Below are 18,574 nucleotides of genomic sequence, written 5' to 3'. Positions count from 1 at the left end.
TGGTGGGAGCATAATCTCCTTGCCTGTATGTTGGTAGGTGACCTCTCCTTTTAGGGAACCAGACTCTGGCAAGAATTTTTAGTGAACTGACTGAGTGAGACCTGAAGATGTGATAGGATCTCTATCTCAGCATGTAACTTAAAAAGATGCTCTGCATGGTGGTTGGAGAGGGGTCGTGTGAGGATAGGATGAAAAGAATATTACAAGTCAATTTTAACTTCTCAAAAAAAACTACTCCAAAATAACTATTTAAATTGTTATGTATCTTCTGGATGCTTGCTATTTTATACTTTTTGGTTTTGATTTCATATTAATGTGAAAACTTATCTTGGCTCCCTGCAGGTTGTTAAAATATCTTTGGATTTAAAACAAAAGAACATATAAAGTTGTTATTTCTTCTTCTAAGGAGAGATTAGTTATTTCAAATAGTTACGGCGAGATCAAATTTACTGCCAAACATTAAGATGGTCATATATTTTCATTATTGCTATTACCTTTTCATGACAAGTATTTCCGTAACCTGATGAGTGAACTTGATCTGAAATAATAGCCCAAACAAATAGTAAAATGAATGGTCTTGGACCGTTTAATATTTTGTTCGGGTGCAGTCATTATGAGTATTGGAATCACTGCACCAATTTCGATCAGAGTTAATTTGTATTAATTATGTAGATCGTATACCTATGACATCCTTGATCAGTAAGCTTTTCGTCAATTGACAATTGAAAATATTTTTGGATACGTAGCTTTAATAATTACATCAACAGATTGTGTGAGGACCCGGGAAAAAAGGAATAGGTGATGTTCGGGTGGAAGCCCTTGACCCACTGAGTTACTCGAGCTTTTTGTGTCTATCTTTGGTTTAAACCAGCATCTGCAGTTCCTTCCTACACATAATTGTTTCTATCCTCACTAGCTCTAAAGGCAACCCCCGTTGGGTCCAAACCTCTCATGTGGGCCCTGCAACCCTCCGTGCAAACCTCTCCTGCAGGCCCGGTAACGCTTCCCCAACTGACGACCGTGGACCCGTTGCCGGCCGGGGACTCTTCCCCCAGGGGGCGGGCGAGCGGGGAGAAGAAAAGGGAGAGGGAGCCACTCATCGCAGCCCTAGGCGGCCAGCAGCAGGAGAGCTCTCCTCACACCCCCCCCCCCTCCCTCCGATTGGCCGTCACTCTTGTCACTCGGGCGGGTCCTGCCTCCCTCCGAGCTCCCAACTGTACATTGGGTCCAAACCTCTCCTGATTGTCATTTCCGCCCCCCGGTTCCTCTCTTCATTGGGGGACGGGAACCTCCCTCTCCGACTCCTTCCACTCCCGCCTCTTCCGCTCCACTCCCATGCCCCTCATTGGCCACCGCTTCCGTTACTTATGCGGGCCCCGCCTCCTCCCCCTCCTTCAGGTCCCGCCTCGTCCGCTCTCCTCACCACCCCTCCTCATTGGCCGCCATTCCCGTCCCCCCTCTGAGCTCCCAACTGCGCACGCGCACGCAACTTCTCCCATTGTGACGTTTTGGCTGTATTTCGAGAACCAATCTATCCACAAACCCACCAACCACAAATATACAAGATGAGAGTTTTACTAATATTATTATATATATATATATATATATATAGATTGTGGTGGCTGTTTACATTTCTCCGTCCGCCAGCCTGCTGCGCGCGAGTGACGTCATCCGCACAGTCACTGCGAGACCTCAGACACAGCACCTGAGTGCTTTCATCGCTATCTCAGGGGATTTCAACCACGTAACTTTGGACACTACCCTACCCTCTTTCACTCAGTTTGTTGACTGCCCCCCTGAGGCAGAGTAATTTCTATTTCATTTCAGATCCACTCTTGGATACAGTGTGTTATTTTGCTGGGCTCTCCACTTTGAACAGATTATTGTGGGCAGGCTCCATGGGCAATGAGTTTAGGCAACAGGAAGGATCAAGCTAACCTGCCCAATATAGAATCATATTCTACCTACCTACGTTTGGCCCATAGCCCTCTAAACTTATCTGCTTAAACAAATATGATATGTTTGTCAGGTTGTTCTTTCTCTCTGTGTTAAATGGGTTTCTAAACGACGTTTGATGAAGTTGCATTGTAGCAAATAAATAGGGCAGTAGCAACTCATGAAGAAATTGGCTCGACACAGAAAACAGCTATTGTGAATGATTCTTTTGGACTGGGTGAGAGACAGTGGTGCCCTCTAGTGGTCAACAATGGGACCACTTTTTCTGATATTTTTAGGCATTTAATTTGTGGAAGGGAAAATCTGAAAACGGGCAGGTGACACAACGTAGCTGTGAATAATGAGGAGAACATCGATAGGTTTCAAATGGATTTGATGGAACTTGCCGACCTGAGATATGGCTTGCATAAGAACCTCTTGGGAGGGAACAATATAGATTATGCTCATGCCGCTCAGAGTTGTGATTTTTATGGGAAGCTGTCTCAAATTGATTTTTCCATTACTTTCCAAAGCATTCCTAGTTTGTTTCTTCATGTAGAAGCAAATGTAAAATAGAGAACCACTTAAAAGTTACTTTGGAAATTGATATGCAACAAAAAGGTTGTCTTGGATTTGAACAGTATAGGGGATTTATGTATCGAAGTTGGGAGGACATGTTGCAGTTGTACTGTATAAGACGTCGGTGAGACCGCAATTAGAATATTGTGTTCAGTTCTGGGCACCATGTTATAGGAAAGATATTGTAAGCTTGAAAGGCTTCAGAAAAGATTTACGAGCATGTTGCCAGGACCAGAGGGTGTGAGCGAAATGGGGAGATTGGGTAGGCTGGGTCTCTACTCCTTGGAGATAAGGAGGATGAGGGGTAACTTTATAGAGGTGTACAAAATCATGAGAGGAATAGATCGGGTAGATGCAGAGTCTCTTGACCAGAGGACATAGGTTCAAGGTGAAGGGGAAAAGATTTAGTAGGAATCGGAGGGGTAACTATTTCACACAAAGGGCGGTGGGTGTATGGACCAATCTGCCAGAGGAGGTGGTTGATGCTGGGACTATCCCATCGTTTAAGAAACAGTTAGACAGGTACATTGATAGGACAGGTTTGGACGGACATGGACCAAGCGCAGGCAGGTGGGACTTGTGTAGCTGGGACATTGTTGCCGGTGTGGGCAAGTTGGGCCGAAGGGCCTGTTTCCACACTGTATCAGTCTATGACTCTAAAACAATAGTTTGTTAAGCAATATAACACACAGCCTTAAATATTTCTAGCTTGGAGTAACAAAAATAAACCTATTGCTTTGTTTTTGAAAATCTTAAAAGAAAAATAATGTTATTCCTCTGACACAATTGTCTTTATGATACAATTTTCTCTAGCACAGGGTTTATTAGATTTAAAACTATCACATTAGAGCAGTAGTTTGCCTTGACGTCTTGTTGCTGCTCGAGGCATAGTTCAGGAAACGTTAACATTTTGCCCACAATTGTCACAGTCAATAATCTATGATTTTCACGGCAGCCCTTTGGCCCTTCACTCTATTTTTTTAAATTATGACTCTGATTCTAATGATTCCCTGTAAGGTCTCCAGGCAGAAATTAAATCCTAAACCGTTATTCATTAAACATTTTAGCCACCACTTGGATTTGGATAAGGGGATTGAAGGCCTAGGGGCCAAGTGTGCAGATGATAGGAAAATAGGTGGAGTGGCAGGTAGTGTAGAATAAGCAGGGACTCTACAGAAGGATTTGGACAGGTTGGGAAAGTTGGCAGAGAAGTGACAGATGGAATATAGTGGAGCAAAGTGTGGAGTTATGCATTTTGGTAGTAGGAATAAAGCCGTAGATTATTTTCCAAATGGGGAGAGAATCCAGAAATCGTAGGTGCAAAGGGACTTGGTAGCGCTGGTGCAGGATTCCCAAAACGTTAATCTGCAAGTCAAATCGGTAGTAAAGAAAGCGTTTATTTCGAGAGGGTTTGTATACAAAACAGGGATGTAATGCTGAGGCTCTATAAGGCGTTGGTCAGGCCGCATTTGGAATATTGTGAGCAATTTTGGGTACCATATATGTGGAAGGATGTGCTGGCTCTGGCGAGGGTCCTGAGGAGGTTTACAAGAATGATACCAGGAATGAGTAGGTTGACATATGATCAGCATTTGATGGCACTGGGGCTGTACTCGCTGGAGTTTTAAAGAATGAGGGGAAACCTCATTGAATTGTACAGAATAGTGAAAGGCTTGGATAGAGTGGATGTGGAGAGGATGTTTCCACCAGTGGGAAAGTCCAGGACTAGAGGTCATAGCCTCAGAATGAAAGGATGTTCTTTTTGGAAGGAGATGAAGAGGAATTTCTTGAGTCAGAGGGTGGTGAAACTTATTGCCTGTGGAGGCCGTCAATTGATATTTTTAAGGTGGAAATGGTCAGATTTTTGATTAGTAAGGGTGTCAGGGTTTATGGTGCAAAGGTAGGAGAATGGGTTTGAGTGGGAAAGATAGATCAGCCATGATTGAATTGCAGGGCAGACTTGATGGGCCAAATGGCCTTATTCTGCTCCTTGAACTTTTGACCATTTTAATTATTAAAATATCCAATTAAAATGAGTGATATATGAAATGAAACCAACATTTTTTTTGTAATGTTTTATGATGGCTCTTAATGGATTAAGAACTGACTAAAGAATGAACTAATTTATCAGCTAAGCATTGTGGTCTGCCCACATAGATTTGTGAATCAAACCATAAGACATAGGAGACAAAATAGGCCATTCGCCCCTTTGAGTCTGATCTGCCATTCGATCATGGCTGATCTATTTTTCATTCTCCTGTTTTCTCCCCATAACCTTTGATATCCTTACCAATCAAGAACCTATCAATCTCTGTTTTAAAAATACCCAATGACTTGGCTCTCCACATCATTCTATCTAGGCCTTTCATTATTTGGTAGGTTTCAATGAGATCCCCTTCATCCTTTTAAACCCCAGCGAGAACAGGCTCAGAGCCATCAAACGCTCCCCGGAACCTAATTATCCCTGGGATCATTCTTGTAAGTCTCCTCTGGACCCTCCCCAACGCTTGTGCATCCTTTCTCAGATATGGGGCTCAAAATTGCTCACAAGGCAGCCACAAAGCCATCAATTCTATCACCCAGATCATTAACATATGACATGAAAAGTAGAGGACACAACACCGACCCCTGCGGAACATCACTAGTCACTGGCAACCAACCAGAAAAAAACCCCTATATTTCCACTCTTTCCCATGTGCCAGTCAGCCAATCTTCTATCAATCCTAATACCTTGCATCTAATATTACGGACTCCTATCTTATTTAGTAGCCTCAAGTGTGACACCTTATCAAAGGCTTTCTGAAAATCCAAGTAAACAACATCCACTGACTCTCCTTTGTTGATCGTGCTTGTTATTTCCTCAAAGAATTCCAGCATATTTGTCAGGCAATATCTCCCCTTAACAAAAGCATGCTAACTTCGGCCTATTTTATCATGTGCTTCTAAATACTCAGAAAACTCATCCTTAATAATGGACTCTAAAATCATACCAACTACTGAAGTCAAACTAACTGGCCTATGGATGGGTCACGACCCGAAACGTCACCCATTCCTTCTCTCCTGAGATGCTGCCTGGCCTGCTGAGTTACTCCAGCATTTTGTGATACCTTTGATTTGTACCAGCATCTGCAGTTATTTCTACATGGCCTATAATTTCCTTTCTTTTCCTTGGCTCCCTTCTTAAACAGTGGAGTTATTGTGGACTGTGATTTTCCAGTCCTTTGGAACCATTCCTGACCAGTGATTCTTGAAAGATCACTACTAATGCCTCCTCAATCTCGACAGCTATCGCTTTCAGAACCATGGGGTGTAGTCCGTCTGGTCCAGGTGACTTATCCACCTTCAGAACTTTCAGCTTTCCAAGTACCTTCTCAGTAATAGCAACTACACCTACCTCTGCCTCCTGACTATCTTGAATTTCTGGCATCTTTTGAGTCTTCTGGAGTCCACTGTGAAGACTGATGCAAAAAATGTATTATATTCTTTCGCCATTTCTTTGTTCCCCATTACTACTTCTCCAGCGTCATTTTCCAGCAGTCCTATGTCCACCATTGCTTCTACTCTTTATATATCTGAAAAAACTTATGGTATTCTCTTTTATATTATAGCTAGCTTAACTTCATACTTTCCTTTCCTTATTTCTTTTTAATCATTGCCTTCTGTTGGTTTTTAATCCTCTTTCTTCCTGCTATCCTCTGTGAAATTATGTCTTCTCTTTTGTTTTTATGCTGTCTTTGACTCCCATTGTTAGCCACAATCGCCTCATTCTCCCCTTCGTATGCTTCTAGCTATATGGGATGAAAAGATCCTGTGTCTTCTGAATTACTCCAGAAACTCCTGCCATTACTGCTCCACTGTAATTCCTGCTAGTGCCTCTTTCCAATCAACCTCCCTCATACCTCTGTGGCTACCTTTACTCAACACTAATACCGATACATACGATTTCAGATCTCCCTCTCAAAACTGCAGGTTGAATTCTGTCATATTATGATCACTGTCTCCTTCACTTTAAGCTCCCTAATTAAATCTGATTTGTTACACGATACTAAATCCACAATTTCCTTTTCTAAAGTTGGTTTGACCACGAGCTGCTCTAAGAAGCCATCTCGTGCACATTCCACAAATTCCTTCTCTTGGGATCCAGTATCAACCTGATTTTCCTAGTCTACCTGCATATTGAAAACACCATCACTACAGTAACATTGTCTTTCTTACGAGCTTTTTCTATCTCCTGGTGTGATTTGTACCCTACATCTGGGCTGCTATTTAGAGGGGTGCATATAATTCCCATCAAGGTCTTTTTACCTTGCAGTTTCTCAACTCCATCCACAGGGATTCTACTTCTTCTGGTCCTATGTTCTTTCTTGCTGTTTAATTTCATTTAGAGATACAGTGTGGAAACAGACCTTTCAACCCACCGACAAACGATTACCCATACTCTAGTTCTATCCTACACATAAGGAACAATTTTTACAGAAGCCAGTTAATGTACAAACCTGCATGTCTTTAGAATGTGGGTGGAAACCAGATCATCCAGAGAAAACTCAGGCGGTCTTAGGGAGAATTACAAACTCCGTACAGACAGCACCCATAGTCATGATCGAACCCGGGTCTCTGGCACTGTAAGGCTGCAACTCTATTGCAACGCCACTGTGCCACCCAAGGATTGGATTTCATTCCTTACCAACAGAGCCACAGCACCCCCTCTGCCAACATGCTTGTTTAGTTTATTGTCACGGTTACAGCGCCTCTGACACTTTGACTTTTCAATAGGATGTGTATCCTTGGATGTTCAGCTCTTAGCTTTGATCCTCTTTCAGCCACGTCTCTGTGAGATCCATAATGTCATGCGTGCCAATTTCTAACTGTGCTATGTCATCCACCTTTGTTTCGTATAAAACATGCTTTTAGATATAATACCTTCAGTTCTATATTCACCACCCTTCTTTTCATATCAGTTTCCTTGATGCCTGACATTATATTCTTATCCCTTTCGAAACTTTCTGTCCTATTTCTTATTCTGGAGACTTTTGTAACCTCTCCTCTGCTCTCCTTCCATTTAACTTTGTACTTACTTTTCCAATTTGTTGAACCCCCACTCCCCCACTATATAGCTTAATTCCTGATCTACTGCCCTTCCTATTGACTTCTGAAGACTTCTTCTGAATTCTCAGCTTTAATATTTATGCACACTTAACCAATTCAGGTAAATTAAAGGTGTAAACTGCTTAGAAGTGGATTTGATCTGAAGACTTGCGTTGACTTTTTATTAAATTGTAGTATAGTTAACACTGTTTGGGACATATTAAATGTAGATTGTTTAAATGAAAAAGAAACTACTGATTAATTTGTCGATGTGTTTTCTTACAAATCGTTTTGATTTCTATTTTGAATCATACCCTAACAGGAGTTAATGGAGATGACGAAGAATGTGAGTGTGATTTAAAACAGCAAACTGTCATCTTTGAACATATTCAAACCAATTGTTTTCTTTTCTACAGATGATTTTTTGACTTGTCCATGTGATAGAAGCAATAAAATTTTAATTTCTCAAATTGCCCCAGACCTTGTGCTAGTTGATTTACCCCAGAATATTGTGCTGGATGTTAGCCAACTTGAACTTGAACAGTCATCTGATTTTCTGTTGGGTAAGACGCACATTTTTGTCGTCATATTAATTGAATTGTAAACTGTCCTGAATTGTAATGAAGATAAAAGCTACATTTACTAAAGAATACCTTTATATTATGATCTTGTTGAAAATATTTGCACAGCAAATTAACTAACCTCTGTCACTTTAACTGCTTTACCATAGCTGATCCAACAGTTACACTTTATTTGAAAAGAGTATCTGATCAAGAAGCCAATGACCTCTAAATCAATTGTCTTTGCAAATGCCTGCCTATTTGGGATTTTTAAATAATTTGATTATTAAATTCCCTTAAAACTTTGATTTGAAAGGTTTTCTAGCTTTCTTGGTGAAATACCAACTTCTGCATTCTTATTTTCTTTTAAAGGTGATGGAGGATTTGGATCTGTCTATCATGCAACGTACAGACACAAAGAAGTAGCTGTTAAAATATTTAACAAACACGTGTCACAGATGTTTCTACATCGTCTTTTGAGACAAGTATGTAATCGCAACATGTTTAAAATATTTAACGGTGGTGTCAGATGTAACTACATTTTAAGAGAAGTACATAGCAACAACATGTCACAGTGAAACACTATGTAGGTACAGTACTTAATCAATTTTCATAATTTTAATTGTTATCTCCAAATATATATGTTTTGATTTCTGGAGACGATCTTTACTGTTTAGTAGGCCCATTAATTATTTACACAGCGTCTCGAACGTGCTGATTTTCCTGGACCCTGAAAACTCCCAACATATTAGTTCTTCTATCCCTATGGAAATCCCAGCTGAACCTCTTTCGAACACTGATTAGAAATGCTATTTCTCAAAATAATAGGGTTTACAGCATTATGGATAAATAATGATATATCTTTTAAAGAAATGGTCATATATTATTGATGATTAAACATTGAGAGGAAAGGTGTTTAATGCAGCATGTGGCCATATGGTCTTAAATTTGCATATTTGGTCTTAAATTCTTTATAACTAGACCCAATTATTGTATCAGAAATGTTCAACTTTATGTAGAGAAAGTACTTCTAGCCTGTAACTAAAATCCTCTTGACATTTAATAATGGTTAAAAAGAAAGTTATATCCCTTTAACTGTGATTAGCATGAATTGCAGCCACGTAATCTGCCTGTAATTGTTAATTAACTATTACAAATAGGGAATCGCATCCCTTTATGTTTAATTATTGGTAAAGCATAAAAGGATCTATTAATTTTGTTTCATCTATTTTTATCCCTTCTCCCTCTTTTAATTTAACTTTCCCCATATATCTTTCTGCTTATATGCTGCTCTTTATGTGTGTGATATGACATTACATTTACTGTTCTAATTCAATTTCCTGGCAAGGAATCTGAAGTCTCAGAATACATCAGACTGATTAAAGAGACACTGCAGCTTGTCCTTTTCACTTGTATCCCAGATGGCCTGTAGGAGGCATGATATTTCATAGCAGAGGTTTCATGAAATCACAGATCAGATCCTTGAATAACTAAATTAATATGTTAGCTTTTGCAAACTCAGGGCCTTAATTCTTTACCTTTGGATTGGAATTGCTGATAGGTTACTACCCAAGTAAGCAGAGTTTCATACGTTTGACATTTGAGCCAAAACTAAAATATTAATATTACAGTTTCAGGACATTCATAATACAGCAGCATCATTTTATTTCTATGTTCATATTCTCTGTTTGGTTCACTGAAGAAGTGAGTGTTTTGTGTGGTTATTAGAAGACATTTTATACCTTTTTGTTTTTGGTTGCGGTTAGAATCCTAATCTGATAAATTTGAATTTATGTAAACATAGCTCTGCTAATAACATGAAAATATAAATACATTTTTCACAATATTCTGCCCTGTGACTGTGTTCACAAAACAAGTATTTCAGGGGACATTATTTTATCAGTAATGCGTTCTACATTGGCAGTTCCAAACTATTGATATTTATTACAAATATTCATACTTAAAACTCTTGGATATAGCATTTTCTTATGTTAACTATATGAAGCTTGCACATTTTTGACATGTTGGTAATTGATAACAAACACTTTCAAACCTGAAGTGATTTGGGTTCAATCAATTGGGTTCAAATTCTGATATTTATACCAGATGTTCAATCTCATTTTTATCAATAGTAACTAACATGCTTTTTCACTTATATAATATCCAGGAACTTGCAGTTCTTTCTCAGTTGCTTCATCCAAGTCTGATTTTATTATTTGCGGCTACCTTTCGGCCTCGGATGTTGGTATTGGAATTGGCACCCAAAGGGTCCCTAGATCTCTTTCTTGACCATGAGAAAGAACAACTTAATCAAAAACTTCAACATCGGATAGCTCTACAAGTGGCTGATGGCTTAAGGTATCAATAACTCAGTACACTGTATATCTGGTTATTCTAGTTCAGTACATCTAACAACAATAGATTTTGGAAAAAAATCCAAATTATTTATTGCAGTGCTAGATCCCTTTTAAAAGTCTGTCAGCATAAGATACTTAATATTAGCTTTAGCTGTGAGTCACGATTGTTATAAATTGACATGCATTATTTGTAATATAAGCAGAAAAGCAAAAAAATTAAGTAATCAAGCTGTTTACCGGGTAAATGTACAAAAAAAGTCTTGACTTTGAGTAAAAGCCCATCTGTGGGTTTGCAAACATTTTGTGAAACAGCAAACCATGAATAAATATAAAAATCGTGTGGTCAAAATTTATCTTTAGTTACATTGTAATTGTACTACTTGTGTGCCCTGTCTAAATTATTCAGAACGTATTTGAGTTATGATCTAGAAAAATAAGCAATAAAAACAAAAAATGTTGGTAAGATTCAACTAGTCTGACAGCATGAGAAAAAAGAAACAAAGTTAACATTTCAGGTCAAACACCCTTTGGCAGAACTGCAAAAGGGAGAAAACAAATTTTCAGTTACAGCAGAGTCTTTGACCTGAAAGGCTAACCGTGTTTCTCTTTCCATAGATTCAGGCAGACCTGTTGGATACCTACTATATTTTCTGTTTTTATTTCAGTTTTGTTATAATTTGCAGTTTTTAAAATTTCCTTATTAGAAATCTCTGTCTTATTTTGTATATACTTTGAAAAGTTTATTACCAATATACTTTCAAAAGATATGAACAATTTTGAACCTTGAGTGGGCTTCTCATTTTTCGGTATTTCTCGTTATCTGCGTCATTGGGCTTTTCTTTGCCCTGTAAAGCATTCTAAAGTTTTTCTTGTGATTTTGTACTTTAATCTAATCTTAAACCAAGGGTCAGTAAATCCAGTTTCTTTTAAATCTGTGATTGCAGCTGAATCTCGTTATTTGCTTTATTTCTAAAAATCTCTTTCAAACATAGCCATTATGATGCATTTGTTTGGTTACTTATACCTATGTTTTAATATTGCCTATATAATGAACATATTACCTATATATAAGATAATATTTTAACAGATACCTACATTCATCGATGATAATATATCGGGACATGAAGCCTCATAACGTGTTACTGTTCAGCTTGAATCCGAATTCTGCTATAATTGCCAAAATTGCTGATTATGGCATTGCTCAGTATTGCTGTAGAATGGGAATTAAGAACCCTGAGGGGACACCAGGTAAAATCTTCCAATTTTCCATAAAGTAGAATTCACTGATGTACATTTTATGGAAAACATATAATACCTTTTTATTTAGTTCTGATACATTGTGTCTATCTTCGGTGAAAACCAGCATCTGCAGTTCCTTCAAAATTCTATTTATATTTAAATTTATATTTATATTTAAATATAATATTTAAAATATATTTAAAATTCAAAATTATACTGAAAGCATTCAATATTTTTAATCCATCTTGAAAGTTACAATTTATACAGTACTAGACGACCCGTTGGGACCCGTTGATATTAAAGGTTCTTTAGAAACTTGTCAGTTTCGTTATTGAACTAAATTAATTTTGTGATTTTTTACTTTAATTTTGTTATTTTGCATTTTGTAATCAAATGCACTTGAACACTTGGTTGGGCAGAAAGCAGCCAAAACGGTACACGATTGCACAAAAATTTGAATGAAACACAACCTGTAGATGAAATCCGTTGGTTCCTGTTGTGACAGCTGTTGATGAAAAAAAAGACACACAATTTTAAGATTATTGAGTGATCAAACTTTAACTTGAAGAAAATTTGAGCATTTACCTCAGGAAAGCACGCATTGAACACGGAAGTATTAAATCAAAATGGTGATGTTTATTTTATGGGGTATGTGTCTGAAATGCAGCCAAAACGGTACACGATAGCATAACAATTTGAACGAAACTTGATACGGCACAATAGATTGAATATATGCATAAACACAATCTGTCAAACTAAATGCTGCCATGATTATTGACCAAAACCGATTCCTGCCTTTGCTCAACTTGATTTGAAGAAGTAATAAATATGATATTTTGATTAGAAGTATTTTGGAATGTTTATCATTATTTTTGTTAGGATTTCGAGCACCAGAAGTTGCAAAAGGAAATGTCATCTACAATCACCAAGCGGATATATATTCCTTTGGATTACTTTTATATGACATAATTACGAATGGTAAAAGAATCTCTGATGGAATGAAGTTTCCAAACGATTTTGATGAGATGGCAGTTCAGGGGAGATTGCCAGGTATTTATTTCAAACAAATGAACGCATAAAAGATGAGTGAAATTTCTATCAAAAATATTGATTCATTTTGTCTTCGTACCACAACCTGAAACTGGAAACGTTTCAGATCTACACTTTAGTCGTAGCCTATGAAATGTGACTGAATTCACTTTGCCTTCTATCGTGAATACTTTTGTGTGGCACTGGACTTCATTGTCCTGTATGTGGCCTGACCTCCTGCAATCTCACCCATCCGCATTTACTTTCTATGGATGCAGAGGATGACTCTTCACAGCCAAGCAACATCTGCAAGGCAGACTGGCCATGATCAGAAAATTGTCATTAAGCAGAACTGCAACACCCAGAAAGCTTTGAGTGTTTGTTTGCTGTATAAATGTTTTTGAAAAATTTTAATTGCCTGTTAGGCAGGGACATTTAAAAGCTTTTCAAATAGATTAAATTAAAACAGTGCTAAGATCAGCATCTGGAGTTGGGAAAAATATATATTTTGAGACTTCGTTGTCCATCCTTCAATACCAAATCCTTATTTATGATGTTGAATATGACAATAAAGTTCTGTATTTAAAAATAGATCTGATTTAGTTTACAATGGCACTTTGATAGCTTTGTATGCAATTATTAAAAGGCATTAGCATTTTTGTATCTGCTCTATTGTGAACAATGTGATTGAATTTATGTTTCCAGCCGATGTGAAAATATTCAGTTAGTTGATGGGAATTGTGGTCTTCAATTGTATATTTTTCATTAAATATTAAGAATCAGGAAACTTTTTTACAAGTTTTCTCTGTTTGGAATTGTGGGTCTCAACATATTAATTTCAGTGAATGATTTATTTTAATGGATTTGGTTGGGTATATGGTGTTTGCTAGTAATGTAGAATCCAGCTATATAGATTGTTGTAGCTGTGAATTTTAAGTCATCAATTACTTGAGCATGTTGACATGTACTATTAAATGTTGGTTCTTGATCAGCATTCAAATCTCTTTTTAGATCCAGTCAAAGAATTAAACTGTTCACCATGGCCTGGTATACAGAACTTAATTGATCATTGTCTGAAGCAAAATGCTGAGGACAGACCTACATCTTCTCAGGTAAGGTTGAAACCTAAGCATAAGAAGAGGCTAGATAACAATGTTTGATAGTACTGATCAGCAAGTGGAGTCGGATACCATTTTTCTAGTATGGATAAATTCACATGGACTGCATTTCATTGCATTTATATCTATGGCAACTGCTTTGAAAATTTACATACAAAGAATTTCATAATATCTGGAATTTCCAGGTCATTTATTGTTGGTCTCTGATATACCTTTGTTGCAACAGTCACATTTCCATTTTTCGCTGATGAAGAAGACCAACAAGATCAATAAGCTTCTGCTTCTATTATCAACCACTAACTTAATATCAACTAATTACTTTGTTTTATGCTTGTAAAGTACTACTATTATTTAACAATGCTGATATTATTTATCACTGTTGGATATAACTGATAAATGTTACATTTGCATGAAATCTACAGCTGGCTTAATGGCAGGAAGCAGAGGGTGGTGAGGGAAGGTTGTTTTTCATACTGAAGGCCGATAACTAGTGATATACCTTGGGGATCAGTGCTGGGCCTATTACTGTTAGGCTTCTATTACAGCGGTTTGAATATGTACAAGGCATGTCTGCAAATGATACTAAAATAGGTGGCATCATAGACGATGAAGATGCTTATCAAGAATTACAGCGAGATACTGGTCAGCTTGGTATGTTTTCCAAGGAATCGCAAATTTAATTGGATTTAATTGAGATAAGTGTGCGAAGGTAGACACAAAATGCTGGAGTAACTCAGCGGGCTAGGCAGCATCTCGGGAGAAAAGGAATGGGTGACATTTCGGGTCAAGACCCAAGTGTGCGAATTGCATTTTGGGAGGTCAATCCAGGGCAAGACCTTCAAAGTGAATGGTAGGACCCTGGAAGTGCTGTGGAGCAGAGGGATCTTGGAGTACAAGTACATAGTTCTCTGAAAGTGCCATTGCATCAAGATAGGGTAGTGAAGAAAGCTCATTGTACATTGGCCTTCAATAGTCAGGGAATTAAGCAAAGAAGTTGGGACGCTATTTTATAATTGAACAAGACGCTGGGAGGCTACACTTGGAAATTTGTGTTCAGTTTTGGTAACTCTGCTATGGGAAAGAATGCCATTAAGGTGGAAAATGTGCAGACAAGATTTATAAGGATATTGCCAGGACTTAGTTTATTTTACAGATACAGTGTGCAAACAGGCACTTCTGCCCACTGAGCCTGTGTTAACCAACAATCACCCCATACATTAGTTCTATCCTACACTCTAGGGCCAATTTAAAGAAGTTAATTAACCTATAAACCTACACATCTTTGGAATGTGGGAGAAACCGGAGCACCCAGAGAAAACCCACGGAGTCACAGGGAGAACGTGCAAACTCCATACAGACAGCACCGATAGTCAGGACCGAACCTGTGGTCTCTGGCGCTGAAAGGCCGCAACTCCACCAGTGCGCCACTGTGCTGCCCAAAACTTGGAAGGCCAGAGATATAGGGAGAGGTTGGGCATGTTAGGACTTTATTCCTTACAGCGTGGGAGGCTGAAGAGTGATATTATCATGAGAGGATTCTAATCATCATGCATAATTATTTTCCTGAGGGTAGGAGAATCAAGAACAGGTACGGTTTTAAGGTGAGAGGGGAAAGATTTAATAGGAACCTGAGGGGCAGTGTTTTCATACAAAGGACGATGGATATCTGGAATATGCTGCCAGTGGAAGTAGTTAAGGCAGGTACAATATCAACATTTAATAAAACATTAGGGCAGGTACATGGATAGGAAAGGTTTAGAGTGATATGGGCCAGGTGCAGGCAAATGAGACTAGCATAGATGGCGCATTTTGGTTGATGCGGGCGAGTTGGGCTGAAGAGCCAAAGGGCCTGTTTCCATGCTGTATGACTATGACTTTATGATAACTCTGAATGAAAAACTGATGGAAATGGATGATGGTGGGGAAATAATATGCCAAAAAGAATTTTGAGGCTCTATTTGAGAAATAGAGCCAAAAAGATTAAATGGTGCTTTGTGTTCTTGCCCGTTTTGTTCTCCAGGTATATGAGAGACTGAACTCTGTGCAACTATTGTGTTTGAAGCGAATAATGACCATACCCAGTAATCTTACAGCAGAGTGCATGGTAGCCAGAAACCCCATTTGCAAAAAGCCTTTCGTCTGGATTGGCAGTGGAAAAAGAGATAAAGCACAACTTTCCTCTCTGGATCTGGATATTGAAGGCCAGACTGTTATGGTATGTGTAATAGTGAAAATCACATGTTTCACACATGTTTCCATCTTCAGATATTGTTTTTGAAAATGTTTAATGTTTCTACCAATGTGTTTCTTGTCATTACATCAAAACAAGTTTGTAAATGGTGTCAATTAGCCTTGAAAATCGGTCTGATTATTTTCAACGACATATGAACAAATTGCGCTTCGGATGTACACTGATTATAACAACAAAAATGTCAATAACTAAATTTGTGGGGATGGGAGAGAAGAAAGCTAAGAAACAGTTTTAGGATTTTTTTAAAATTTTTAAATTCAATGATTAAACAGTCATTCAAATGCAAGATTAGAAGACTGGTGTGGGAGGGGTGGACCCTAGTCTGCGAACCATTAGTTTCAGCAGCGAATGAGCAGCTGCAAGGAGGAGCAACATGGGAGATTTAAAAAGCCGCTAGGGAGTGACTGCTCTTCATGGTGTATAAAAGGAAAACAAGCACTGGCGAAGTGGCCTATTAGACGAACCTGCATTCTAAGGTGAAGTACTGCCTTCACGAGTAATTGTTGAAGCTTTGGCTCAAGAGCCTGTGGCCAGGAGGCTGTGCGCAGCTAGAAGGTAAGATAATGCAAGGTCCTTTTTTGCTCCTTGTTCCATTTCTGGACATATGACAATAAAACACTCTTTACCCTTGATTCCTCGTTAGTCTTAGTGCAGCAAGGGTGAGAGTTAAGGCCGTGGTATGCTGCTACTACATGATGTGGAAGACCAGGGAAACTTCGAGTGTTCCCGAGTGCCACTGTGGTCAGTGCACCCAGCTGATGCTTATGACTGACTGAGTGAGGGAACTCAAACCGTGACTGGATGACCTCAGAATTATATAAGAGAATCAGAGTGCCATTGATCAGCATGATAGTGAGGTGGTCACACCAAAGGCATAGGCAGAAAGTAGATGGGTGGTAAAGCGAGCAGTCAGAGAGTGCAGGAATTTCCTATGGCCATTCCTCTCAAACCATTCTGTGGAGAGCAGCAGAAGCAGTCAAGTTAGTTGCAACAGGCCGGGCTCTGAGGCACAACAGGGTAGGATGAAATCATACAGGGTTATGGTGATAGGAGACTCAATAGTTAGGAGGACAGACAGATTCTGTGGCACCAAATGAGACTTTCCCAATATGGGCTGGGACGGCCAAGGGCTTAGATGGGATGGAATTTGTCAAGTGTGTTCTGGAAAGCTTCTGCAGGCAATGTCAAGGGGCCTAAAAGGGAGAGCGCAAAGATTGACCAACTGCTTAAGGAATTGACCAAGGCAAGTGACTGAAGTGTTAGAGGACAGGCCTTTTGGCAGCTGAGACCACAGTTTGATAACCTTTAAAATAGTTCTGGATAAGGATAGGACTGGTCCATGAGTTAAATTTCTAAATTTGGGCAAGCCAATTTGGTATTAGACAGGAACATTAAATAGGTTGACTGCCTCTCAAAATTCTCATCCTATTCTGATCTATCTCTCTGTCATCTTCTGCACAGTTACACTGAGACCCACTGCAAGCTTGAGGAAAGACACCTCGTCCATCTGGGCATGCTGCAGCCTTCCAGATTTGATATTGAATTCTGACATTAAAAAAACATGCTCTTTCTTTCTGAATGTTTCAGAAATGGCCACTTCATCCAGATAGCCATCTGTAATTTTGGCTCAGTTTTTCCCTCTCCATTAGGCTAAACTGGCCTTAGTTTAGCGATACATCTTAAAAATGGGCCCTTCGGCCCACTGAGTCTATGCCGACAAAGATCACCCATACACTAGTTCTGTCATACACATTAGGGACAATTTACAGAAGCCAATTAACCTACAAACCTGCACTTCTTTGGAATGTGGGAGGAAACCGGAGCACCCTGAGAAAACCCATGTAGTCACAGGGAGAAGTACAAATTCCGGACAGACAGCACCCATGGGCAGTATTGAATCCAGATCGCTGATGCTGTAAGGCAGTAACCCCACGCTGCCCTACTGTCCCTCCCTTAAGGGCCTGCTGGGCATGTCTCTCAATTTTGCTGTTGGCAATGTATAACACAGACAAAGAAGCATAATATGTTTTAACTGTCTCTTTAACCCATTGCGTCTCACTCTTCAGAGATATTCTATTTATTCTTCAGAATAAATCTCCCTAACCTTTATGCCACTGAAAGGTATCTTGTTTTCTCCCATTCCTGGTTCTGACATTGGGTTCAGCTAGTTTATCCATTAAAACTAAGCAAAAATGTAAAAATAATCAATCAGTTAAATGTGTTCAGAAAATTTTGAACAGCCAAATGTTAAATAACTGTATTGATTTTCAAGGCAAGAAGCTGGACGTTTAGAGCAACTTTCTCGTGAAGTAAAACGATAGGAATTTATTGAAGTGCAAGCATTGTGAACTTTAAAATATCAGCCATACCCGTTGTCATTCAAATATTATCTGGAACATAAACATGCGTTCAAATTTGACC

The 18,574-nt window shown here is 38.9% G+C and overlaps 1 protein-coding gene across 3 annotated transcripts in view; it reads left to right on the top strand.

Moving 5' to 3' along the window:
* The window catches only part of lrrk2 (leucine-rich repeat kinase 2), a 148,290-nt gene that overhangs the window by 106,589 nt on the left and 23,127 nt on the right, over positions 1-18,574 (top strand). For all 3 annotated transcript variants that reach the window (XM_078419866.1, XM_078419868.1, XM_078419867.1), the window contains 7 exons: positions 8,016-8,162; positions 8,532-8,644; positions 10,327-10,517; positions 11,604-11,764; positions 12,635-12,805; positions 13,796-13,896; positions 15,923-16,117. In XM_078419866.1, the coding sequence (XP_078275992.1) occupies positions 8,016-8,162; positions 8,532-8,644; positions 10,327-10,517; positions 11,604-11,764; positions 12,635-12,805; positions 13,796-13,896; positions 15,923-16,117 (1,079 nt within the window). The remainder of the gene's footprint in view (positions 1-8,015; positions 8,163-8,531; positions 8,645-10,326; positions 10,518-11,603; positions 11,765-12,634; positions 12,806-13,795; positions 13,897-15,922; positions 16,118-18,574) is intronic.

The sequence above is a fragment of the Rhinoraja longicauda genome, chromosome 23 (genome assembly GCF_053455715.1).
Source record: "Rhinoraja longicauda isolate Sanriku21f chromosome 23, sRhiLon1.1, whole genome shotgun sequence".
Taxonomy (NCBI): domain Eukaryota; kingdom Metazoa; phylum Chordata; class Chondrichthyes; order Rajiformes; family Arhynchobatidae; genus Rhinoraja; species Rhinoraja longicauda.
Note: the sequence above shows the minus strand (reverse complement) of the source record. Positions and strands in the feature narration are given on the sequence as shown.